This window comes from Talaromyces rugulosus, chromosome III (assembly GCF_013368755.1).
Source record: "Talaromyces rugulosus chromosome III, complete sequence".
In the NCBI taxonomy this organism is placed as follows: Eukaryota; Fungi; Ascomycota; class Eurotiomycetes; order Eurotiales; family Trichocomaceae; genus Talaromyces; species Talaromyces rugulosus.
In genome coordinates this window covers 326068-349765 of record NC_049563.1, presented here as the reverse complement: position 1 = coordinate 349765, position 23698 = coordinate 326068, and the positions used below count along the sequence as shown (strand labels likewise).

Below are 23698 nucleotides of genomic sequence, written 5' to 3'. Positions count from 1 at the left end.
TCACTATATCAATGTATTTCGTTTCATATACCATTAATTGATACTCCAGATGTCTACACATCTTAACCTTGTTAATAGAAGGCACAAGGTTATGTCACTCATATCGATTTATTATATAATTTCAGTACCTCTTGAGGTGTTAGACGTGATATGAGCTAACGGTGAATTTTTGTAACAGCCAACACGAGCTTAGGGGGTCGAGAATTAGCTAGTGTCACCGAGAAGAGCATCAATGTTCTACATGTACGATCAACCCAGAGTGTACCCATCAAACGATGAATGAATCCTTCCGTCCGGAGCATTCCCGTTAGACTACATGCCCTTATCCCCCATCTTGCTGCCGCCTATTAAGTGATACAAATGGTTTCCTCTTGCTTTATCCTGTCTTCTCCCTCAATGTCCTTCTCATCCAGGCATCTCTTGTCTGGATAGCTTGTGCTCCAATCTCCGTAGGGTAGAACAAGTCAAACCCATGGCAGCCACCTCCCCAGATGTGCAAGTCAGCTTGGACTCCGCACTCCCATAACTTCCTGGCATACGCAATATCTTCGTCTCGGAATGGCTCGCCCGATCCAGCATCGATGTAGGCAGGTGGTAAGTGCGACAGATCTTCGGCACGCCCAGGCGCTACATACTGATTGACATTTCCTGTTTTGGCGTCTTCGCCAAGGACACACTTCCAAGCATATCGACCCCACGCAGTATAAAATCCTCGCCCATTCTCAAATTGTTGAGCCGACAAGGTTATGAGCCGGTCATCTAGCATGGGACACGCCAGCATCTGAGCGCATACTCTAGGACCGTTTCGGTCCCGAGATAGAAGAACAGTTCCTGCAGCAAGGCCAGCTCCAGCTGAGACACCAGCAATCATGAAACGAGCCGGGTCTACGTTGAAGGTGCTCAAGTTTTCGGACATCCAGACAAGGGAGGCATAGCAGTCCTCTACGGCATCAGTTCCGGAAGCTTCTGGAGATAGTCTGTATGCAACACTGACAATCACGGCGTCTAGATCTTTAACAAGTTCGCTCACTGCAGCAAGGCCAACGTAGACGTTCCCCATGACTCGTCCCCCACCATGAAAAAATAAAACTCCAGGCCGAAGCTTTGAAATTGTCAAACGAGATTTCCGAGTCAATAGAATGGCATGGAGGGGACCTTGGGCGCCTGCGACACTGATTTCCTCGATCACTATCTGCGGGTCGTTGTAAATCTTGTCATCTTGAGAAGGCTCTTCTTTGCGTAGCCGACGAAGTTCGCAGAGACTCGATGGTATTGGCCGGTGTTGCGTATCTTCAACAGCTGTGATTTCAGAATCGTACAGAGGTAGACGAATAGAGGTCGCTGGGGATGTAGTCATTATGCAATATCTCTTTCGGCCTTCATTAAAATGTTAAAACCTAATAGGTTATGATTCTGCATGTGTAAAAGGAGATATTAATCTACGAGAATGGACAGGCAGTATAAGTTCGTTAGGCTATGTCGTGACTGATAATCAACGTATCATTTAGGGTTAGGGTTTCTCAAGTGTCTCAAACTTTGCATACCCCTTTTTGACAACATTCCAAAAACCGACATTGAAACACGTCATGGATCCAGGCACAGAACTAAATTAAGCATCCTTACCGAATTGGGTACTGCACACAACTTGGGGACCACTTTAACTTTCCCATAAATACCTCAGTAATACAAGGGTGCTTCCTCTTCGCTGGGTAATTTCTAATTCCTATCAAATCCAGAGCGGCAGTATAAAGCGCAAGGCTATCGAAAAGCCAAAAGAACCAAAACAAGGCCCCTCAGTAAGTTTGCTTGGTGGTAGTCACATTCTGAGTCTTCCTAACTCGTATATTCCCTAGTTTCTACGTATATGACTAGTGTTTATCCCCAGTGCCAAGTCATTCATTACCTTCACGCATATTGACAATGAACTTTATATCACGTCTATTCAAAAAAGCCTCACATGTCGAGTCCAAGTGGCTTCCCGGCCCAGTGGGTGATATGTTACGGTCTGCAGGCATTGCTACGACAACTACGGTGCCATTGAGCACAAAGCTCGTTACAACTACAACACATGTCGGCTTAGATCTCACCACAGGAGAGCTGGTCACGAGTTCCCTTGAAGATGAATTTACAGCCATCCTTGTCTGTCTCGACGCTGCACTACAAAATGCCGGCGTCAAGGGTGGCTTGGGAGATGCCCACAAGATTACCGCCTATCTACTCGACCCAGCCGATGAGCCGACTTTGCAAAAAATATTCCGAGAACGGTATCCTGGAAATTCACCGGCATGGGGTACTGTTATAGTGCCCGCGATTGTCGTACCAAATATGCGTGCCGAAGTGCAGGCCGAGGCAATGATACTGCGGTAATAAGTTGAGGGCCCGGTTTTCGACAGGGGTAAAGGGGTGTATCAGGTGGTCGAAGGAAGAAACAAAAGGATAGGGACTATGTTATTTGTCGATTTTTAGTAATACTCTTGGCTACATGGGACTCTACAGTTGTAGTTGAAGTCATTGCCCGTTTCAGTATAGAGAACTATAAGTTCCCGCCTAACTACATCTGGTATGAGCTTCAACCGCCCCCGCGCTGACGTAAATAATATCTTGCTTGATGTGAATGTAAACATGTAAACACCTTGAACTCCTTATATCAAGTTAAATAGCAATGGTTTTGTGCAAACAGCTGATCAAAGATCCTCACATAATTGCTTAGTTCCTTCGTTACCGAGCCTTACCCCGGAACAATGGCCTACGAAGCCAAGCCCTCTGCAGACGGTTATACTTATACCAAAAAGACTGGCTTGGTCGGTGGCCTCCACACCTATGGTGTCATTCAGCCCGAATACAGAGTACGAAAGACCGATAATGACATACCCTGGGAGGCTATCGTCATCGGAGCCGGCTACGCTGGTCTGACGGCGGCTCGGGACCTGGTCAAGGCCGGTAGGTCCAATTGATCAAAGTCACACAGGTCACTAACATCAGATCCCAAAGGCAAGAAAACGCTTCTTCTTGAAGCCCGCGATCGTGTCGGTGGCAGAACCTGGAGTGCAGAGGTTGATGGCACCACCTTCGAGATGGGCGGCACCTGGGTTTCGCATGTCCACGGTCGTCTCTTTGCGGAGATGGAGCGTTACGGCCTCAAAGACGAAATCAGCATGACGCGCACCGAGAATGGTGGTTGCGATTACTTCACCCTCGACACCGGGTCTGGCAGTCGCAAATTCACCCACAAGGAGGCTGGTGAGATGACCGCCAGAGCGTGGAGAATCTTCATCAATATTGACGGCAACAATGGGCGAGACATCTGCCCGCTTCCTTACTCTACCCTTGGTAACTCGCGTGTTAGCGCAGATAAGGTCAAGGCGGTCGATCAACTGTCCTGTCGTGACCGAATCGAGCAGATCAAGGACCAATTGACCGCTGACGAGCTTGCTCTTCTCGAGTCCCTCGTCCCACACTGTGGTGGCGGCTCTGTCGAGGATATTGGCTTTCTCGAAATGCTCCGTGCCCAGGCTCTTGGGTCGTACGATATCTCGACCTTTGAAGAAATTTGGACCCTCTATAAGATCCGAGAGGGCCAGTCCACCCTCGCCCGCTGTATCTTTGATGATGCCGTCCGGCTCGGGCTACAGTACTCGTTCAAGTCTCCCATCAAGTCTATTTCCGAGAGAGAAGGCATAGTCTCGGTCATCAGCACCTCCAACAAGACGTATAGTGCCCAGCGTGTCGTAAACACAATCCCTATCGCTGTCCTTCCGGATATCCACTTCGACCCTCCTCTATCGCCCCTTCGTCAGGAGGCTATCAAGATCAACCAAGTTGACTACCTCACCAAGATCCATGCCGAGGTTGAGGGCGACTTGCGTGGTCTGCGAGGGTGTACCTGGCCTGGGGACTTCTTATACATATATGGTGACGGATTCTGCGCTGGTGGCAAGTCAACACGTATTACCTCGTTTGCCGGTGATAACCGAGGAAAGCTTGATCCACTCAAAGAGCCCGAGAGGCTCGAAACTGCTCTCCGGCGATTCCATCCTATGGAGATCAAGAAAGTCGTCTTCCATGACTGGGTCTCCGATCCGTATGCCAAGGCGGGCGCCGCTTGGTATAGAGCTGGTTTCCTCACAAAGTACCTCGCTGAGCTTCAGAAGCGGCACGGCAACGTCCTCATGGCCAATGCTGATTGGGCTCATGGATGGAAAGGGTTTATCGAGGGTGCAGTTGAACAGGGTGCTCTGGCTGCTGACACTGTGTTGAACGAGCTTGGTGTCCTCGGCGCTAATGCTGCACTAGGCGAATATCAGTCTGAGTCGGGGTTGTAGTGGATAACAGCATATTGTGTGTCAGTGGTATAGTCACAACTGCATAGGGAAAGTTGGATATTGATAGCATGTCAGGCTCTAGCTTGTTCTCGGGCGAATTGTAGATCGTACTATAATGTCATTTCGAGAACTGCTACTTTTCGTTGCCAAACGTAGCCTGATGTTAAAGGTTCAGACATACTCTTTTAGGATTGTCGCTTTTCCGTCACCACCCACTGGCATCACAGAGCAGACGCTGTCCTGCTGCCAAGATCTGCAAGCTGCAGTCGAGATCACGAGAAACGAATATGAAGCTAGAACGAGCGGCGACTAGAGAAGGAGGAGGAAGGCGCCGGGGGTCGCGCCTGCCGAACTTTCCGGATCGGCCTCACAAATGCGAATTATGCCTCTTCTTATTACGAATTCTTCTGGTTTCCTTGCGTCGTCCTCACTTGCCCTCGTCTCTCTCGTCTCTCCAACTCATCCCTGCATCGTTATCTCATATTGTTTCATCCCCTAAACGGATCTTCAACTATTTCGATCTACTGGCTCGGCGCGCCATCCGATTCGTACGAGGATACCTGCGGAAGGCTTCACTTTTTTCGTTCAGTGTTTTTAACTGGCAGTCTGACAGAATGTCGACTGACATGAGTGCCTTTTACACTCCCACGACGCCGACCCCAACCCATGTGTCCTCGCAGTGCTCACACTCGCCGCCGATCGTGGACGAGCTCATCAGCAAGTACTCGTCTTCAATGGCCGCAGCGAACAACACACCCACCCTGTCTTACAGCAAACAACACCGAAATCTCACCCTGCGCCTCGTCGACTGGATCTGCCTGGAATACTACCGCTACGAAGTCACCTTTGGCGTCTACGTGATGAGCCCCGGCGAGAAATTCGTCGCCAACACTTTGGTCCTCTTTTCCCTGTCGCTGCTCCTCTGGACTTCGTTGTTACACCTGCCGCCTTTGCTGCTCAGCAAGGTTGGCCGTCTCCTCTGGCTCCTGACGGGTCATAGTGAGCATGCAACTGGGCTTTTTGCAGACTACATATCTGCAGTTGCTACGAGCAGAAGGGCATCGTAACGAATGGCGCACCAGATAGCCAGGGGTTAAAACAACCCGATTGTAAACATACAATGGTAGGTCCCTGTAGCCCCTTTTGAAACGATAGGCCTACTCATCGTAGTCTAGGCTGTTCTTTTGGCTTTGTTGAATTTTTTTTGCGTCGATACCCAGTGTTTTTTCTTTCTTTCGACGACGACAATACCAAAACCGGCGCGCTGCTTTTTCATGATAGGACGATTTATAGCCGGACGTGCTCATTGAGCACAATGCAATGCAATGCAATCCACGCAGGCAACTAATGTGTTAATAACGGGGATCAATACCCTTGAGTGATTCCAGGAGAGGGGAGCGAGTGAAGTATACGAATTATTATTAATGAATTGATATCAATACCACGTGTGCATACAACTACTTTCCACACAAACATTTCAACAAACGTAGTTGATAACAGTCAGCAGCCTGTTATTTCAAAATATAACGTTAATTAATATCTGGTCTTAGATTTCCAAGTCCTAACCCTTATTCTAAACCCGAGACCCAAAAATATTCAAAGATCGTATGCAGTTATTCGATATATAAACACAATGCTCATGCCTATATCATGTTGATAAAAAGAACCGAGCAGAAAAATAAGGAATGCCATTCCTATTATGCAAAGAGAAAACCAGGGCCGTCATAATTTAATTCGCTTTGGGTATCTTTTGTTTTATTACTCAAGAAAAAAAAGACACATTTTTAGTCGTTTCAACTTGTTGTCAAATTGAGATTGCCGATGCTGCACCAGTTTTTGACGGGCTTGGATTTAATTAGTAAAATTCGCTTCAAAAAAAAAAGAAAGAAAAAAGGGAAAAGCATACCAGGCAACTCAGATGGTAACACCATGAGCAATTCGACTTGGGATATTTGTAAAAATTCGTAATCAACAGAATAAACCCAATAATCACAGCGACCAGCGAGCCAACGCGGACCAGCCACCACGCCCACCAGAGCGGTTTGCGCCCCTTGAAAAAGGACAGCGGTTTGTTGTATTTGAACTCGTCGTTGTCTTCGACTTTGCTATTGCTTCTGTTCTCTGGTCGCGGGGGTCCTGCGCCGCCGCTCATCTCGACATATGGCATTCGCTCGAGACCGATGCGTTCGCGGATATAGTTGGGCGAGCGCATCATGCACAGGCCCATGGCTAATCCCATGATAAAGCCGCCAATATGCGAGAAATTGTCGAGACCCGGGAGTAGTCCTAGCACAAATGAAATGGCGATTTCGAGAATCAGAAACACGAGCTCAACCCACGGACTGCGCCGTTCCCTCCACGTGTACAACAAATCCAACAGGAAAAGCGCCAAAATGCCAAAGAGCGCGCCAGACGCCCCCGTCGAGGAAATTATCTGCGCTGCGTAGTTGCCGCCTAGCACAAAACCAAAAATACCGCTGGCAAAGTATACCAGCGCATACCGCCACCAGCCAATGGTGCGTTCCATGTCGGCGCCCATGCTCATCTGCATTAGCATGTTGAAGCCAATATGAACCAGCCCAGCGTGCATGAACATGGGGATGATAAACCGGAACCACTGGTTTGGTTCAGGGCGGTCGTCGATGGACCCGTTTGCTTTCGGGTTCGGCACGCCGCTGAAGCCGCATAGTTCGGACAGAGTGCACTGGTTGCTGGCAGCATTCGAGTCGGATGTGGTCGTGTTGGGGCAGCTCCAGGGGAGGGGGATGCTTGCGTTTTGGATGCCGGGCACGTTTTTCATGCAGGGGACAAACCGGGCGCCCATGTTGATTTGCACGTAGGGGGATGGGCCGACCATAGGGTTGAAGGTTGGATGGATTTCGATAGGACTGCCAGTGAGTTTTGCTGTTCAATTAGTTTGACGTTCTACACACCAAAAGACACGGGGAAAGAAAACTCACCACTGTAGATTAATTCTCCAACAAAAACGCCGATATCGATAATTGTCAACAAATACGTCACCCAGGGAATCTTCCCCTTAAAAAAGCCACGCTTTGCCGGCCGTCCACGTCGCTTTCTCTGGCTCATGTCTGGATCCATGGGCATATCCGAGTTATAAGCCGTGTTCTGATTCATCCAGTGCGGATCCTGCGACTGCTGGACATTTGGCTTCAGCGGAATGTCTTCTCCATATTGGTCGTTGGGATGATTCCTGCCCCCCATAAAGGCGGTTTCGTCTGTGAACGAAGCCTGGCTATGTCGACGGCCGTAGGGACCGTTGTGTGAGTCGTACGCTGACAGGGTCGGCGAGTGTGGAGGCCCTTCTGGTAATGGCTTTGTGCTTGCAGTCTGGGGATGCTGCGGAAAGCCGTCATCACTGTATGTAGGCAGCTGGTCGTGATGCGAAGCCTGCGGCTGGAACGAGTTGAAGTACTGATTGGCGGCCATTGTCAATCAGTACTTGCTGATGGCAGCTAGGAAGTCTTTAGACGGTGAAACACGGGGATGGCTGGATGAGACTGTTAGTCTCCTGACTCGGGGCGCCGATCAGTCAGGAACAGTCGCATCAATCACAGTAGGAGTGGTTGTTGTGGGATAGAAGCAGCGAGTGTGGCGTAGCGACTGGCAGAGGGAGAGCCGATGACAGGAGATTTCTGAAGAGAGAAGAAGATGATGAAGAAGAATGAAGAAGAAGAGGAAGAAGAAGAATAAGGCATCTCCATGGCCGAGGCGGTGCGGGCGCGCTCCACCCGCTGTGCCTGGCCTGGCCTGGCAGCAAATTGCGATGCGATTTAGCGGACTAGCTCCTGATGGAGTAGCGATCCACAGTGGAAGCACAGCCATCCTGTGATATTCTTAGACTCGCGGCATTCTCGTGTCTTACGCGGCTGTCGGGAGGTGACTCGTTGACTGGCTGTCGGGACATGTTGTGATACGTGGTCGCCTGGTCGTCTGCAGCTGAGACAGACAAACGAGCAGACTTGGCGTGAGAAGACTGCTTGTATCTAGTACTGGTACGAGGGAACACGTCTCGTTGAAGTGTCAGCAGCGTTAGAAGTTAGAAATTATGCCGAGGATGGATGTAGATAGGAGGACATGACATCAGTAGAAATTTGATGTCTGAAGAAGGAAGTCTGAAACAATGCTGTTGTTCCCATAATAATAATAGTAATAATAATAATAACAACACAATAAAATCATAGCTGTGGCTGTGCGGTGCCAAAGAATACGTACGTACTGTTGCTGACTACTCACTGCGCCCGAACTTTATCCGTCTCCCTGGGTTGACTTGACGCTTGACACAGCATTAGCATTCTATTCTGTCTCCACTGCACACGTCTTACTCTCGACAGTAATTCTGGCGACAAAAACAGTTCAGCGTCGTCAGCCTGTCCTCCGCCGTCGCCCTCCGCAGTCAGTCGTCATCCGCCTGCCTCCGAACCACGTCTCCTCGCGCGCATCGTGATGACCTGTCGGACCTGAACCTGCGCTGAACTGCAACAGCAGGGAATCGATCGAAATATCGAGATAAAACTGAAAAGGACAAAAAAAAAAGTGGACGAAATGGCAACGCTGGGCTCGCCTGAGATCTCGCCCAAACGCCGGCCGCGCACCTGGGCTCGGAGGATAGAACGTCTTTGTGTCACCGTGTGTGGATACGTGCCTTTGGTATTTGTCTATGGCTTGACTTCTTGGGCCGTCTGGGTGGAAGCTGGCATTGGCTTTCTGCCAAACAAAAGCAACTGGATTGGTATTTTCTTCTTGCCCTTGACTTGCCTAACGGCCGAACTCACTCAACTTCCTAGGTTTCCCCAGCTCGGCACTGGGAATTACTCTATACATACTGCTAAACCTGTCCTATACCGTCGCTGTCTTCACCGATCCCGGATCTCCCCTGACGTCGAGCACGCGAAGTTCCGGCCGCGGTCAATATAGCCACTTGCCAACGACCGAACTGCCCGAATACCAAAGCTTCACGGTAAACTCGCACGGCGGTGCGAGATACTGCAAAAAATGCCAATGTTCCAAACCAGACCGCGCCCATCACTGCTCGAGTTGCAAACGATGCGTGTTGAAAATGGACCACCACTGTCCCTGGCTGGCCACCTGCGTCGGACTCTGGAACTACAAGGCATTTTTATTGTTTTTGATTTATACCTCGATATTTTGCTGGGTGTGTTTTGGCACCGCTTCCCTGTGGGTGTGGCAAGAGGTCTTGACTGAAATGACCTACATTGAAACACTGATGCCGGTGAACGTCATCTTACTGGCAATTGTCGGGGGTATTATTGGCCTGGTGCTGACTGGGTTTACTGCCTGGCACATCAGCCTGGCACTGCGCAACCTCACAACTATTGAATCACTCGAAAAGACTCGGTATCTATCTCCACTGCGCAAAGCACTAGATCGACAGCGATCCGAAAACCTGTCCAACAACGATCCTACATCGCGGGAAAGCAGTTTTAGTCATCGCCTGCAGGGCTATGGACAACAAATCATCGAAGCACATGCAAACGCCATCCCCGGCGTCACCCGGGTCGAAGAAGGCGAGGAGCGACAATCGCCCGTGGCCGATAACCGGGGTAGTCACCAGCAGGACTATATGTCATTCCTGCAAGAGTCGAATTCGCACGGAACACCCGCACAGCAAGCGCTGCATCGGTCATACGAAGAGATGGAAAATCAGCGCGAACGGGATAGATACGAAGACTATCTAGACTCGAGAGACAACGAGGCCATGCCGAGCCCGTTCGACCACGGCTGGCGGCAGAATCTCCGCCATTTATTCGGTGAAAACGTTTTCTTATGGGGCCTTCCAATCTGCAACACATCAGGTGATGGCTGGTACTGGGAGCCAAGCATCAGATTTCTTGAAGCAAGAGACCGAATCCGCAAAAACAGAGAGGATGAATGGTCGCAGTGGCTCGAGCGACAGCGGCAGCAAAGCCACGAATACTGGACGAGCAGCACCGGCCAGCGACAGCCAGCCACTACGAGACCGGTATCGATCCAGCGAAACATACACACCGGCTCTTTGGGGGGTTCCCTAGATAGACCAAGCACAGGAGTGTCCATGAAAACGCTCCGGCCCATGTCGCCTCGCTTCCCTGACGATGACAGTGACGACGACTTGAGCGACGACGAGGAGGCCCGACCAAAGCAGCTCAGTCGCCAGGGAAGCAAAGCTGAACGCGTACTCGGTATAATTCGAGACGACAGCACGCCGCGAGACGACTGGAGGAATTGGGATTAGATTTTAGTATATGTTTTTTTATAGTCGGAATTGGCTAGATTTGTTTTGGCGTTGGTTGGCATGTACGAATACAACTGGGTGCGATGTATAAATTAATGAGTCACGATGCCATCTTTTTTTTCTTTTTCAATGGTCAACTAGTACATATATGTTCAATTCTGCAGTCAGGAGTAGAATTTCAAAATACTCTTCATGTTGTCGGCCACAGTCTCCTCCAGACTCTTCCACCCCTTTTGGCCACCCCATTTCTCCAACAATGCGAGCGCCTGACTGCAGTCCGTGGTCAACTGCTGCTTGCTCATGCCGGGCAGATCATCAATAAACTCTCGTTCGGGGTACAGTCTTCGCATGATGGCCAGGATGTCGTTCCAGTTGCAATGCTGTCCCCATCCTGGAAGCTGCGCGTTTTTCACCTCGGGGTCCAGCACTGCTGCAACATGCAGCAGCGCGCAGTCTTTGACGTCGTTGGATATTGCTATAACCGTCAGGTTGTGATTGATTCTCTTTTAGAGGTGAGATGAGAGAAGCTACTAACTCGCTGGAGTTCCTGCCAACGCCTCCCTTTTCCCATCATAAATCACCTTGATCCAAGCATACGGAGTTTCGCAATGTTTCTTGGCGAAAGACTCCCCCAGAATAGCCCCCGGATAGATGCTGTTGACTGTGAAAGGCGGCTTTTTGTCAGCAACAAACTTCCACAGCGCCTTTTCCGCCTCGGTCTTGCCAGCCATGTACGCAATGAACCCGCGAGCAGGGTCGTCATAAGGGGGAGGTGCCCAGGCAAGCTGCACTGCGGTCTCATTCCACGTGTCTGGACCGATATGCGTGGTATTTTCCGGGGCAGGCATCACCTTGGCCGCAATAGACGAAGTATACACAAACTCTTTCACCGAGGGCTCTTTCAGCGAAGAGTCTAGCAGAGATGTCACCCCCAAGACAACCTGTGGTATACTGTTATGCGGGTTTGGGTCAAACGTGGCAATCGACGCGACATGCACGACAGCAGACATGCCGCGCACCGCATCGTCAAAGGCGTGCTCGACAGCGAGGTCGGCTACTTGGACTATTTCGAAGTCGCCACTGTCGGCATATCCTTTGAAGATGTCCTCGATCAGCCACGAGGATTTTGACAGGTCACGGACTGTGCCGCGGACTTTGTAGCCTCGTTCGAGAAACTGTTTGGCAGTGTGCGAGGCAACGTAGCCGTTGGCGCCGGTGATGAGGATCCAAGAGCCTTTGGGGAGGGTGGTTTGGGGTGTAGACATTTTGAATATGAGTATGAGGGTGTTTGGATGTTAAGATATCAATAGGATAGGATGAATTGGAATCGAAATGAGTTCGATTGACGCCTGGAAGAGGCTTTATATAGTCCATTCTTCGGGAAATTTTCAGACAAAGTTCCTACTTCTCAGCAGAGAAAGCACCAGAAATCTGACAAATCCATCAGGAATAAAATGAATAATTGCTGGTCCTTTGAAAGTGACATTCAAGTGTTTTCATTGATTGTAGAGACAAGTGGAGATGTCCAGAAAAGGAAGGCGTAGATTACCGGAAATGGAAAGTGCAAATTACCGTATAGGGAAAGGCGCGGAATTGCAAAGCTTCCAGTACTATTAATAATGATACTACTACCACAGTTAACAAGAATAACTATAATATCACTGTTTCATTACTGTTACTTCAAATATTACATACAATACAGTTGGCAACTACTAAGCATTACAAAATGGTATCAATAACTGGATCCTCTAGGTCCCTCCCCAGAGCTTGTAAAAAAGAGACTCCAAAAACCCATTCATACCGAGTGTCTGGAACCCTCCATTGTGTTCTATAATCTGCAGCGCCCCTTGGGCATGAGATTTGGACAAGGCCATGTCGCCAAGCGCCATCTTATCAGTCAGCACGAGGAACTTGGAAGTATATAGAACAGAAAACCCACCTCATCAAACCCCAGCAGCACCACCGTCGCAACCGTCGCGTTGTTAATCGACACCGAGAATCCCGCCGAAATAGCCTCGTTCACAGCCCGCAGACAGGCCAGCTTGTACCTCGTGGCTAGCTGCATAAAGTGCCGTTGTCGATCCGGTCGATGCTGCTGGTGCTGGAACACCAAGAAATGCCGGCATGCATGCATAAAAAAACTATCCAGAGCGTCTAATTGACTAAGGGCAAATGGCATCCACTCTTTCTCTACGAGTTGGCTCCATTTGTCCGCCGTCATGGCCAAGGCGAATCCGCACCGGGCGCTTTCGTCCGGGAGTATGGTTTGGATGACTTGTTTCGAGTTAGTATGGACAGTATACAGGGTACGTAGGGTTGGTAATAGCTAGTTCAAACGTACAATAGTCAAACAGAAAGTGCTCATCCTGAGTAAAAGACCTCGCCGAGCTGACAAAAGGATCCGTCCGGTCCGAGGCCAGCTGCGAGACGGGACTTGGTATGAGCAGGTCCTCTGCAATGGCGATCTCCAGACTGGACGGCCTAGATTCCGCTGGTTTCTTGTGTCGAGCGGCAGTCTTGTCTTTTTTTCGACTCTTATTCTTCTTGCCAGCGTGATATTCTATCAGACGAAACTGCCTTTTCCGGGAGTGAGCAACCCGGGCCGCGTGGGCGCGGGCTTGCTGCTGTGACTCCGGTCTCTCGGCGTCGTGTAGGATAAACTGGAACGTGTCTGGCGCCATGTATGCAGTATATGAATTCAGACGTCGCTACTCGCTAGAGAGTCACGAGTGGTGTCGCGGTAGAGGTTCGTTCGCCCCAAATGTTACTATTATTATAAGCCCCGCCCGGAATTAACCAGCTTGGCGCTCCGTTTTACTTATCGGAGGTACAGCGAAAATAAACTTCCAGTACAGTCGTATCCATGGTGCTCTTCCATAAACTGGCGCCTATTTTAGGTGATCCCAAGGTCATGAATAGTCTTGATGGTGTCGAGGAGCGGAGACGGGAAGTGCCCCCGCTAACCGGACGACTTACGTAGCCAAACACCATTGATTGAACCGGCCAGCTTGTCATTCATTCTTCTTCTCGACATCGCCGTCTTTCACTTCCACCACCTACTATATTTGTGTAGCGAGGATACATTCGGCCGTTTTTGATTATATCTTTGGCATTGCCGGACTAGCTGTGCTTGTATCCCTCGATACCACGTCGCATCTCGACATCAGACGAATCCCGACGACAGACATAAACCATCAACCGATATCTCCTAGCCTGGGAGCTTGTCTGGTGCACCCAACCAGTTAGAAAAATGTCGCCCACCATCCGGCGCCTCATGAAAGAGGCCGCCGAGCTATCAGCTTCATCGTCCTCGCCCTCGCCGCACTTCTGCGCGCACCCCGTATCCGACTCAAACCTGTTCGACTGGCACTTCACCATGGCCGGACCTCCAGCACCCTCACCATACGCCAGCGGAATCTACCATGGCCGCATAGTGCTACCACCGACTTACCCCCTGCGACCACCGTCATTCCGCTTCCTGACGCCCTCGGGCCGTTTCGAGGTCAACCGCGAGATCTGCCTGAGCATCAGCGGCCACCACGAGGAGAGCTGGCAGCCCGCCTGGGGCATCCGAACCGCGCTGACGGCCATCCGCAGCTTCATGGACGGCGACGCAAAGGGCCAGCTGGGCGGGCTGGACGCTACGGACGAGGTGCGCAAGATGTGGGCTGAGCGGAGTCGCTCGTGGAGCTGTGACTGCATGGAGGGAAAGACAAATGAGCAATTCCTCAACGAGTGGCGGGAGGTGTGTCTAGAAAAGGGCGTCTCGGTCGATGACGAGGGCAGAGAGACTGTCCCCGAGGAGTTGAGGATGAGCTATAAGAAGCAGTCGGAAGAGGCCAAAACGAAGTCGGAGCAGACCGAAGAAGCTGTTTCGAGTGAGGCAACTCCGGAACAACAGTTTCAAGAACCGATCATCCCTGTTCCTCAAGAAACATCCACTCCTGCAGAACCCGAGAGGCCTGCTCAGCCCGCACAGTCTGTCCCACAACCAACGCCCACGAGAACGACGACGACTACCACCATAACTACTACAACCAACACGATACAAACAACCACGCCCGCAAACCCATCGCCACAAGACAACCCCTGGCTGGACCGGGCCATTGTCGGCGTGGTGATAGCACTGCTATTCATGATCATGCGAAGGATGGCCGCCGCCGATGACCTCTAATGTCCCTTCTTATATTTACGATGCATTATTTATCTTCATCTCCTCTATCTATACCCCTTTGCGTTATCCTGTCTCGGTTGTCTTCTGGCTTGGCGTGTTGGAACCATACATATCTATACATCAATTTATATCATTAGCGTAGAAACTAGTTGAAACATCCAAGTAATACACTGCATGAATAAAATATCAGTACAAGTACAAGATAAAATGAGAACCAAGATAAACCGCCCATGATACTGTAACAATTAAGAGTTCAAAACAAGCCACCAGTAACCCCTTGCCTTCCATACGGCATCTCCCTCCTGGCGGTCTACCTTACTAGCAAGTCCCACGCCCTCCAGCCATGAAAGAGTTCGCTCGACGTCCCAGATAGCCAAATACCCTTGAAGCTGTTCGCGAATTCCCTGTGCAGGGATATTCGTTCGGACTGCGAGAATACCCACGACAGAAGCGACAACAGACTGCCACATGTCATGATTCACGTTGCCGTTGATATCCACCCATAGAGGCGGTTTCTTCAGGAGCGTCGGTTGGTCTGTTTTATCATGTTCCATAACCGGAATAGGATGGCTGCTAATCACATCTCGAACAGGATTCCCGTACTCGTATCTCTGGCTATCCGGAGCAACAACCATGTCGAATTTGAACTTGGCCTTGTCCAGTGCACGAGTCTCATAATTGCCTTCAGTCAGACCAGTGGGATCCGAAGGCGGATTACTGGGGTGAATGTGCACACGCCCATCAGCTGCCAATGCAAGGATTGCTAGAGCCTCTCCATCAACCGCCGTGTATTTAAACTGCGAAAACCCGTCACGTTTGAAATCAGCGTCGAGATCTTGTTTTGTTTTCGCAGCTTGCTTCAGCATGTCGATATCAACTGCTCTCCTCCGCCCAAAGGTGTGGTAAAAGTTCTCCGTCAGAGAATAATTGCGACCTGGAATGACGCGCCCGCGGTTTTCTTGCATGATCACGCGGTCACGAACAAACTCTTTCACGCATTCATCCATAACGTCGATTGAAAACGCCGAGAGTTTTTCTTTCGCCTCGACAGGGTTATACGTCTGGTCCTTAGCGATAATGTTGGAGAGAATCCAGGATTTAGCTGTGTCCATCTCATCTCTTTTCCTTTGTCCATCGAGCTTTTTTCTTTTGCTTGTCGTGTGTACAAACGGTCTGGCAGAGTACATGCCCTCTCTCTTTGCAATGGTGATTGACGGATTCTGAGTGTAAATCGACTCGAACTGATCATTGGGCTGAAAGACGCGATATTCGTGTAACCGGTCAAACTGAGCTCGAGATCCGGGCAAATTAGGCACTTCTCTTGCTGACGGCGAGTAGTACTGTGTAGCAGCCCATGTCGTCAACGCATCCCAGTCGTAGTTTTCCAGGTGGTTAAAGTCGACGCTGGGCAACGAACAGTTTGGCTTTCGATATTCCTCGAGCAGTATATCGCGAATATCTTCTTGCATTTGCGCCAACTGACGCCTATCTCGGTTCAGTAACAGTTTACCATTCTGTCGAACAAGACCAGAATCCTCCAGGGGAAATGCCCGCACTACATGCTCCCAGTCCACCATCTTGCCGTAGGGCCCTCCCGCAACAGTCCGTACGACAACAATCGCGTACCTCAATCTTTCGATGAACCGAGGACCAAGTTCTCGGAGTCCCTTTCTCCTACGACGAGCCATCGGTGGTTTTGTGGGATCCACAACTTGTGGCGAAGTCGCCTCTTGTAATTGGGGATCAAGTAGTGTTGAGACATCTTCAGGCGGTGGTCCAACAAATGGCTCATAGTCTTGGGACACCATGTATTCTAGAGGCATTTCGTATTCTTCGGGTTCATTGGAAACCTGAGCCTGTGACTCTTGGGATGGCGTTGTCTTGGCCACTGCTGGACGTCTCTGCCGTCTTGCTTTCACTGCTGTAGTCCGACGGAATCTTCTCCTGGGCGCTCCGTCCACGTCAAATTGGATCATACCATCAATCGGGGCTTGCTCAAATGGTTCATCGATGGTATGATGAACATATGATAGATTATCAGTGTATTGATATGGATCACTGAATGGTGGAATTTCCAATTGATTGGCATTCTGATTGATCCTTTCCCACTGTGACACATAGTCGATCTCACCAACAAACCGCCGATAAGGCGACTCAGTCCCTAAACTCTCACGTTTTTGCCGCTTTACTTCGGCTAAAGCGCGATCCAAGGGTTGTGAAAGGCGATGTTTGAGAAGTGTCGTTTCCATCGGAGCGCGGGGTAGTTCGTAGTCAGTACCTTCCTCACGCCCTTGCTGGCTTGACATGCTGTCAACGCGTCTTCTTTTCTTGGTCTTCGGCCTTGCAAACGAAGTAATGCCTTTGGAATTTGACGCTTTCCCTTTGCGCTGGAGGCCCATGAGCCTGACTGGTTGCTGCAGACGCTTCTGCAGACTCTCTTCTCTCCTTTTCTCCAGTGCAACAACAAAAGCAGGCTTGTTTTTAAGTTGCACTGTGATTGAAGGCTCAACAGGAGTAACCTTTGGATATGTTGCAGAAACAGCAGCAGAGCTTCCACCCCGAACAATCTTTGCAATGTTGGGGTCGAGATCAATGTTTTTAGGCACATAATAATTCGATTTGAGTATTGCATCTTGAAGACTCATTACCAATGGATCAGATGGGTCGAGATCGGTTTTCATGACAATGCTGCGCGTGACCATTTCCCCCTTTGGTGTCCTCCCGCTGAATGTGAGTTGTCGAAGCTTTCCGGCATCCACAAGATATTTCACTGCACCTTTGACTGTTCGTGAATCTGGCGTCTCGCTGTGATTATGCTGTCTGATCCAGACCGACGCAAATGCATGCCATAGTTCGCTGCTAGATGGAAATGCTCCTCCCGCCTGTTCGATAAGAGTCATAATGATGCTACGTCTCAAACGCGCAACCGAGCCGTCCTTATCCGAGCGCCTGCTTTTAGGGAATGCGATTCTAGGCTGTGATAAGGGTGCTGTAGGTTTGATGTCCTCTGAAAGAGGTGTCTCAGCAGCCCTAGCAGGTGTGGCAGTGGTCGAAGAAATGGCCCCGGCTGTAGTCTCTTCTACTGGGGTATCGCGAGGAAGTTGTGCAGTTTGAGTCTGGTCTACTCTTTCTGAAAGACCAGGTTGTTCAGATTCGGCGGGTGTGACAGTCTGATCGGCAATATCCATTACATCCGCTGGAACGGCACTAGATTCAAGTGTTTGAGGCTGGGTATCTGTAGACCCCCGTCGATCCGAGGGGACATTTGATGATTCCTCCGCTGGAATAGGTGCTGGCTGGGTGATCGTGTCTGGGGCAGCTGTCACAGTTGGCGGCTCAATCTCGACAGGTTCTTCTACCGGTGGTGCAGTGGCTTTGAGAAATTCTACGAGTACAGTACTCTTGAATACTGCGATCCGACTTTCTTTAGGCCGCCCTTGTTTCTTGCCAGCTGGCCGTGCCTTTCCCTTAGCAGTAACAAAGACACCGGCACCTGGCCGCTCCATCAGACGAACAGCGACATGGGTCCAACTGTCGTCCAACCCGAAAGCAGCAAAAACCTCCCTTGCAGGCCTGGCACCTTTTGCAAGTTCAGCCTCAATTTTATCCGATTTTGACAGTTTCCCAAGGCGATTAGACGCTGGGATTCGCTGGAAGCTAGGGGCATCATCATCTTGTGGCACTTCTTCCACGACCGGGGATGTTTCTCGAGGTTCCTGAATGATCTCTGTGTCGAATGTCCGTCCGTATTCGCGTTGAAAAGAGGCCGCTATGACAAATTAGCAGGGCTACTTTCATTTGTATACTCGGTTTAACTTACCAAACTGTCCATCCTCCTTCACAGTGGCAACAGGATCGCTTTTGGTTACGGAGTAGCTGGAAATTCCTTTCGATGCCACCACACAGTAAAAATCGCGTTCGGTGGTTTTACCCCGGGGTCCTTTGAAAGGGGCCAGCCCATCTTTATCTGTGTTTGACGGAGCATCAGGAGCCGGCATCACAAGCTTGGAGCTTCTGGCATCTCTGGGACGAAAAGTAACCGCCTCCCAATCAGCTTGACCGCGGTCCACTAGCACCTTAAAAGAAGGGTATATATAATGTACAAAATGGGTGACGGTCCCACTTTGCGCAGTATCCCTGACAACAGCACTGTGTCTAAGGTGAGGAGGTTGTGAGAGCTGCCAGCCCTCGGTCAAGCGGCTCAAGGTGTTTTCGCTGGGCCGACGGAAAATTCGACCAAAGCCCTCTTTGATGATTTGGGCGTTTGTTCTTCCGGCAGTGCCGCTCCGGTCAATAATGTCGACAATGAGGTTGGGCACGCTGATATCTGGAGTCCACCTGATACCCACATGCTCAAGAGTTTGTAGCTCAGATGGTTCCTCGAGGTCCTCGGCATCCTGATCAGCCGATTCCTGGTCCATTGAGGAAAAAAGAGTCTTGTAATCGCTTTTGAAGAGCTTCATATCGGCATCGGTGGGCTCACGAACCAGAAGGATACATGGGTGGAAAGCCTTCATAGTGTCATGGAACTGCGAGCGGGCCCTGACTCGACGGAGGCATCCAATAGCTTCGAACTTGCGAACGGCTTTGCTGAGGTTACGCCATCTCCAATGGTCTTTCAATCCTAACTCTTCCTTTAGATCATTGCGAGAGATGATTTGGTGCTGCTTGAGCACGCGAAAAATACTTTGAGCAAAGGCATCGATATCTAGAACAAAGGCGGATTCCTGACTGCCGGTTGGAGCCACCGGTACGGCCGTGACGCTGGCAGAGCGGGCAAACCTGGAAAATACACACAAGCTAGTCTTGGCCGATCTGGCCTGCACCGGGCGTTTCTCGATATACCCCTTTGTGTGGAGAGCATCGGTACGTTTGGGCACCGATCTGCTATCCTGTCCACTGCGGCGGACCAGATCAGTCTGGAGGATGCCCTCTGCTCTGCAGGAGGCGATGATCGACAACAAATCAAATTCGCTTGCAGGAACCCTGGTGTCATCCCTTTCGTGTCCGGTCAGCGCTCTCCAGGTACGGTCTTCGGAAACAAAGAAGCGCAGATCAGGGGCCTGCGTATCACCAGCCTCAACCTGGGACAGAGTGAGATTGTTGTATTGCCGGTCTCGCCCGACAGAAATTTCAGGATTGAGAGTCAGCCACTGCCAGAGGTCTTCTTTCAGCGCATGGTCCAATTGGAATTCCGATGGATTTGATATCTCCGCGCGGTAAAAGGAGAGTACCCATTCCCAGATCTGGACGAGCGAGGCGCCTGCAGGGCGTTAGCACGAATAGATACAAAGCACAGATAGACACAAAGCAAAGAGTAAATGAGGCTGAAGGATGAAGGATGAAAGTAGTTCTGCCGGTTGCCGAAACGGGCAAGAGGCGGGCGAGGAAGGAAGACACGGGGCCGAAAAGGGAAAGCGGAAGAAGGCAAAAAAAAGCAGAGAAACGCAGGAATCAGTTCGTTCACTCACCGTCCGTGCCTTGGATCGCAATCTCGGTCAGGAGCAGCTCGACCAGGTCTTTGATTGCCCCGGCCATTGTGCAAGGTGAGCCTGGGCCGTAGCACGGGGCAACATGAAGCGCTTGCTTTTGTTCCTTGTCCGAGCTACTTTAATAAATCTGCGGCGTGCGGGTTTCGAAAACGCGACAAAGTGAGGAGAAAAAATATCACGTTTGGCGAGAATCGCCGAGAAAAACCGGCCCGGTATTCCGGCGCTAGGCTGTGTTCGGAAGCACAGGCAGCATGTGACTCGGTAGCCCTAGCCCTAGGTCCTTCCTTCCTTCCTCTCTACGAGCAGATGTTGTTGCTTGAATGAAGAACAGTCGTTATTGCGTTGAACTTGTGCTCGCTATCGAATCTATTTATTCTACATGCGGTATTGAAATAGACCAGTTGACTGTCGAGAATACCGACGGCGGCAAGAAGCCCAGAGACCGAAAGCTCTCGACAATTAGATACAGACGAGATGCAGCATATACCACAGTCGCCAGGGTAACAATCGACCCATACGTGCCCAGGAGGAGGATATAGACAATCGGCACGTCTTTTGTCTTCGCAGCAAAATGGTCCAGAAAGTGGCCGCTTTTATTATTCGTTTTCGGCGCCGGTGGGGGTTTTTGCTTCACCAAAGCCAGCAATATAGCAGGCCACTGTCTGGCAGCCGCCAAAGTGGTGATGGCCGGAATGGCACAGGCAACCACAGACGAGATTCGCCAGAGCAATCTCTCTGTTTCTGTTGGGAACTGGTAAGACCAGGCCGCGCAATGAATTGCTCCGAAAACTAGGCCACCCACCCCTCCGACGACCGTTACTGTTGCCCTTGACAACATTCCGTTTTGTGGGCCATACTGTGGTAAGTAATGGTTGCCAATATAAGGAGTCCGCGGTAGCTGGAGAAACGACTCGGGCCCGACTAGACCGATCTCCAGCAACTCTTCCACCGATGCGTACCTGGAAGCATGAATAGGAGTCACACATGCAATCCCCTGTGGCTTGGATAACAGACATAAATATGTTAGGAAGGCCACCACGCTGAAAGCAACTGCCATAATCTCGAGCTGCGACGAGTTCAAACCCGTCGCACGACGGCCGATGACCTGAATAATCATCCACAAACTCTGGCCGAGAGCCAAAGCTTTGACTATAGTGTCCCCTTTAGTCTGGTTCATGATCTGTTCTTCTGTCACGTCGGGAAGTGTGTCTATGATGCCAAATTTTCGGGCTTTGGTAAGTTGCGCGGCATCAAGGATCCAGACATTGCCCTGAAGAGAGACAATGTTCCGACAACAGGCATTAAATCTCGAAAAGAGGACACTCTGTGTGGCATTGGCTATTGCTTGATTCGCTAGGGCGTAGTTTTTGGCATTCGGTTTCCAAATATTGTCATCGGAAGGACTCGGCCGCTCAAATCGTGTAAGATAGTTTCTATTGCCGCTCATCTGCCGATGGACCAAAGGAATTTGACCGCTTAGCAGGTCAGGGCATTCTAGTTCTGTTGGATTCGTCCCTTCCAAGCTCGAATTTTCTGTAGTGGCATCGTCGCTTCCATCTGCCTTGACCTCCGACTGAACAGGTGTGTCATCCGAGAACACAATGGCAAAACCGCCAATATTTGCAAAGAAAGAGTGCGACAGAGTCCATTCCCTTCCATCGTTCTCCGCGTAGGGTTCCATGGCCTTGTGGCAGTATCTTGCAGAAACCAGGTCCAGCAGCGCCTTTCCAAACATCCACTCCGGGAAAATCAAATTGATCAACATCCAGAATGCCTTTTCTCCCACCAAGAGAAGCTCCTGTAGAAGTTGTGCTAATTTTGTTGGTGGGTTGCGCTTGAATGGGACATTCAGGTGTTGCACGGTCCAGGTACACAGCAGCAGAATCGACAGACAACTCCATAACACATCGAGCGTGCCTCGGATATCCGGTGATGAGACATAGTTGACAGTACCTTCTGGCAACGTGCAGTCTGGGCTGAATGTCAACATTTTGCTTTCTTCGAGTCAAGTCACAAAGGGCGACATCATGGCCCATTTGATCGGGCCTTATGTAGGGTATTTATCGTTTTACTTCGGAAGGAATTTTCACTTAACCCACCCAGGCTAAAGGATCCCTCGTACACTTAGGTCGCTAGCCAAGATGATTAGTACATTACAGCTAAAAATATTCACAGCGACAAATCAGATGTGCAGCCCTGGCCCAAATCGAAGAGCCAGTGCAGTTCCAGCCTCACTTGGCAAGGGCGCGAAGGAATTCCAAAAACTCCACCGTAGTCCACGCGACACCAAGTGTTTGACAAGCCCGTTTATATATTTAGCCCCTGGTCGTACACTACGTACGTTAGTCCCTGCCAAATCACAGGCTAAAACCGATAGAGGCCGACTAGGGCTTACTTAGCTGTTTTATCTGCGTTCGAGAGCCGCCACTCCGGGCCCATTTTCTTTTTTAAGTGATGACTCCATACTTAGTTTTTGATTTTTTGACTTCTTCACGATCATTAATTAAAATTTAGTACTATCCAAAGTACGGTGCTCTGCGGCTGAGGGCTGTGCGTAGAGAAAAGTGCGAGTCATGCAAGTCAAACAGAGTTTCTGAGGCGTCGCTAAAAAGTATCGAGCATTAATTTATCTTTTATAGATTTAGGCATCTACCGCTGAATCGTACCCGCATTCGTAATCCCCAGATGCTGAAGCTCGCGTGAGCTGTGTACACCATCTGCTGCAAACGCGATTTCCATAACTTTTTACATAACGTCGGACTGGACTGCGTAAACCATCTTTCAAAATGTTGGGAAGATCAACATGTCAATCCTGGTGGTCGCGATTTATTTTCATTGCAGCTACCTGCTTTTATCGAAATGGCTTTATTTGATGGCTAAGTTGCGATACAGTATACTACTGTCGCATCTTCCAACAACAAACACTTTCTGACACTCAATGTCATCTTCAAGAATCGCATTAGTAAATAGGCCAATAAGGAACAAAACACCCCATGGGGCACGATTAATGATCTACATGGAGACATGGAGTAATTAAGGTTTTTTGTCTTTCAAGCCTCAGCATGGTTTTCTGGAACACCCAATCTCTGAGCCCAACGCAAACATTACAAAATACCTCATACGATTCTATTTTCATTACAATCCTCACGATTTTTAGACGATCATACCATTTTCGTCATGTCATAACATTTCTACTATCTTTCATTTGTCAAATCTAGAGAAAAAACGCACTTCTCAGTTTCTTTGTTCCCCCGGCGAATAAAGGACTATGGCGGAATTTGAGTTGGGTGATTGGACTTGTCTCTCTTTATACTTTGTAAAATAGTCTAGAGCTGTAGAAGAGGGGAAATGATTTATTTGGTCTAGAACATTTACATCCAAAATTTTGGTGGTCTATTCATCTCAATGTTTTGACAATTGCTGTTCAACAGCGTCAGCAGAAACCAGACTCAACATC

General features: G+C 49.9%; 10 protein-coding genes across 10 annotated transcripts; 4 read left to right on the top strand and 6 right to left on the bottom strand.

Annotated features, from left to right (window-relative positions):
- Nucleotides 1-376: 376 nt before the first annotated feature.
- On the bottom strand, nucleotides 377-1357 carry TRUGW13939_04979 (uncharacterized protein; the record flags this gene model as incomplete). Its single annotated transcript, XM_035488144.1, has 1 exon — nucleotides 377-1357. One exon carries the CDS (start codon nucleotides 1355-1357, stop codon nucleotides 377-379), a length of 981 nt encoding a protein of 326 aa, XP_035344037.1.
- Nucleotides 1358-1920: 563 nt separating this feature from the next.
- On the top strand, nucleotides 1921-4322 carry TRUGW13939_04978 (uncharacterized protein; the record flags this gene model as incomplete). Its single annotated transcript, XM_035488143.1, has 3 exons — nucleotides 1921-2363; nucleotides 2711-2940; nucleotides 2992-4322. The coding sequence occupies 3 exons, from the start codon at nucleotides 1921-1923 to the stop codon at nucleotides 4320-4322; spliced, it is 2004 nt and encodes a 667-aa protein (XP_035344036.1).
- A 614-nt stretch (nucleotides 4323-4936) lies between these two features.
- Nucleotides 4937-5389, top strand: TRUGW13939_04977 (uncharacterized protein; the record flags this gene model as incomplete). The annotated part of the gene is made up of 1 exon (XM_035488142.1): nucleotides 4937-5389. The coding sequence occupies one exon, from the start codon at nucleotides 4937-4939 to the stop codon at nucleotides 5387-5389; it is 453 nt and encodes a 150-aa protein (XP_035344035.1).
- Nucleotides 5390-6115: 726 nt separating this feature from the next.
- TRUGW13939_04976 (uncharacterized protein) lies at nucleotides 6116-7769 on the bottom strand (the record flags this gene model as incomplete). Its single annotated transcript, XM_035488141.1, has 3 exons — nucleotides 6116-6166; nucleotides 6229-7226; nucleotides 7283-7769. 3 exons carry the CDS (start codon nucleotides 7767-7769, stop codon nucleotides 6116-6118), a joined length of 1536 nt encoding a protein of 511 aa, XP_035344034.1.
- Nucleotides 7770-8885: 1116 nt separating this feature from the next.
- Nucleotides 8886-10575, top strand: TRUGW13939_04975 (uncharacterized protein; the record flags this gene model as incomplete). Its single annotated transcript, XM_035488140.1, has 2 exons — nucleotides 8886-9072; nucleotides 9128-10575. The coding sequence occupies 2 exons, from the start codon at nucleotides 8886-8888 to the stop codon at nucleotides 10573-10575; spliced, it is 1635 nt and encodes a 544-aa protein (XP_035344033.1).
- A 164-nt stretch (nucleotides 10576-10739) lies between these two features.
- On the bottom strand, nucleotides 10740-11840 carry TRUGW13939_04974 (uncharacterized protein; the record flags this gene model as incomplete). Its single annotated transcript, XM_035488139.1, has 2 exons — nucleotides 10740-11050; nucleotides 11111-11840. The coding sequence occupies 2 exons, from the start codon at nucleotides 11838-11840 to the stop codon at nucleotides 10740-10742; spliced, it is 1041 nt and encodes a 346-aa protein (XP_035344032.1).
- Nucleotides 11841-12323: 483 nt separating this feature from the next.
- Nucleotides 12324-13256, bottom strand: TRUGW13939_04973 (uncharacterized protein; the record flags this gene model as incomplete). The annotated part of the gene is made up of 3 exons (XM_035488138.1): nucleotides 12324-12464; nucleotides 12515-12849; nucleotides 12917-13256. 3 exons carry the CDS (start codon nucleotides 13254-13256, stop codon nucleotides 12324-12326), a joined length of 816 nt encoding a protein of 271 aa, XP_035344031.1.
- A 569-nt stretch (nucleotides 13257-13825) lies between these two features.
- On the top strand, nucleotides 13826-14749 carry TRUGW13939_04972 (uncharacterized protein; the record flags this gene model as incomplete). Its single annotated transcript, XM_035488137.1, has 1 exon — nucleotides 13826-14749. One exon carries the CDS (start codon nucleotides 13826-13828, stop codon nucleotides 14747-14749), a length of 924 nt encoding a protein of 307 aa, XP_035344030.1.
- A 245-nt stretch (nucleotides 14750-14994) lies between these two features.
- TRUGW13939_04971 (uncharacterized protein) lies at nucleotides 14995-20287 on the bottom strand (the record flags this gene model as incomplete). Its single annotated transcript, XM_035488136.1, has 3 exons — nucleotides 14995-18518; nucleotides 18570-20012; nucleotides 20221-20287. The coding sequence occupies 3 exons, from the start codon at nucleotides 20285-20287 to the stop codon at nucleotides 14995-14997; spliced, it is 5034 nt and encodes a 1677-aa protein (XP_035344029.1).
- A 324-nt stretch (nucleotides 20288-20611) lies between these two features.
- TRUGW13939_04970 (uncharacterized protein) lies at nucleotides 20612-22231 on the bottom strand (the record flags this gene model as incomplete). The annotated part of the gene is made up of 1 exon (XM_035488135.1): nucleotides 20612-22231. The coding sequence occupies one exon, from the start codon at nucleotides 22229-22231 to the stop codon at nucleotides 20612-20614; it is 1620 nt and encodes a 539-aa protein (XP_035344028.1).
- Between the last annotated feature and the right edge of the window lie 1467 nt (nucleotides 22232-23698).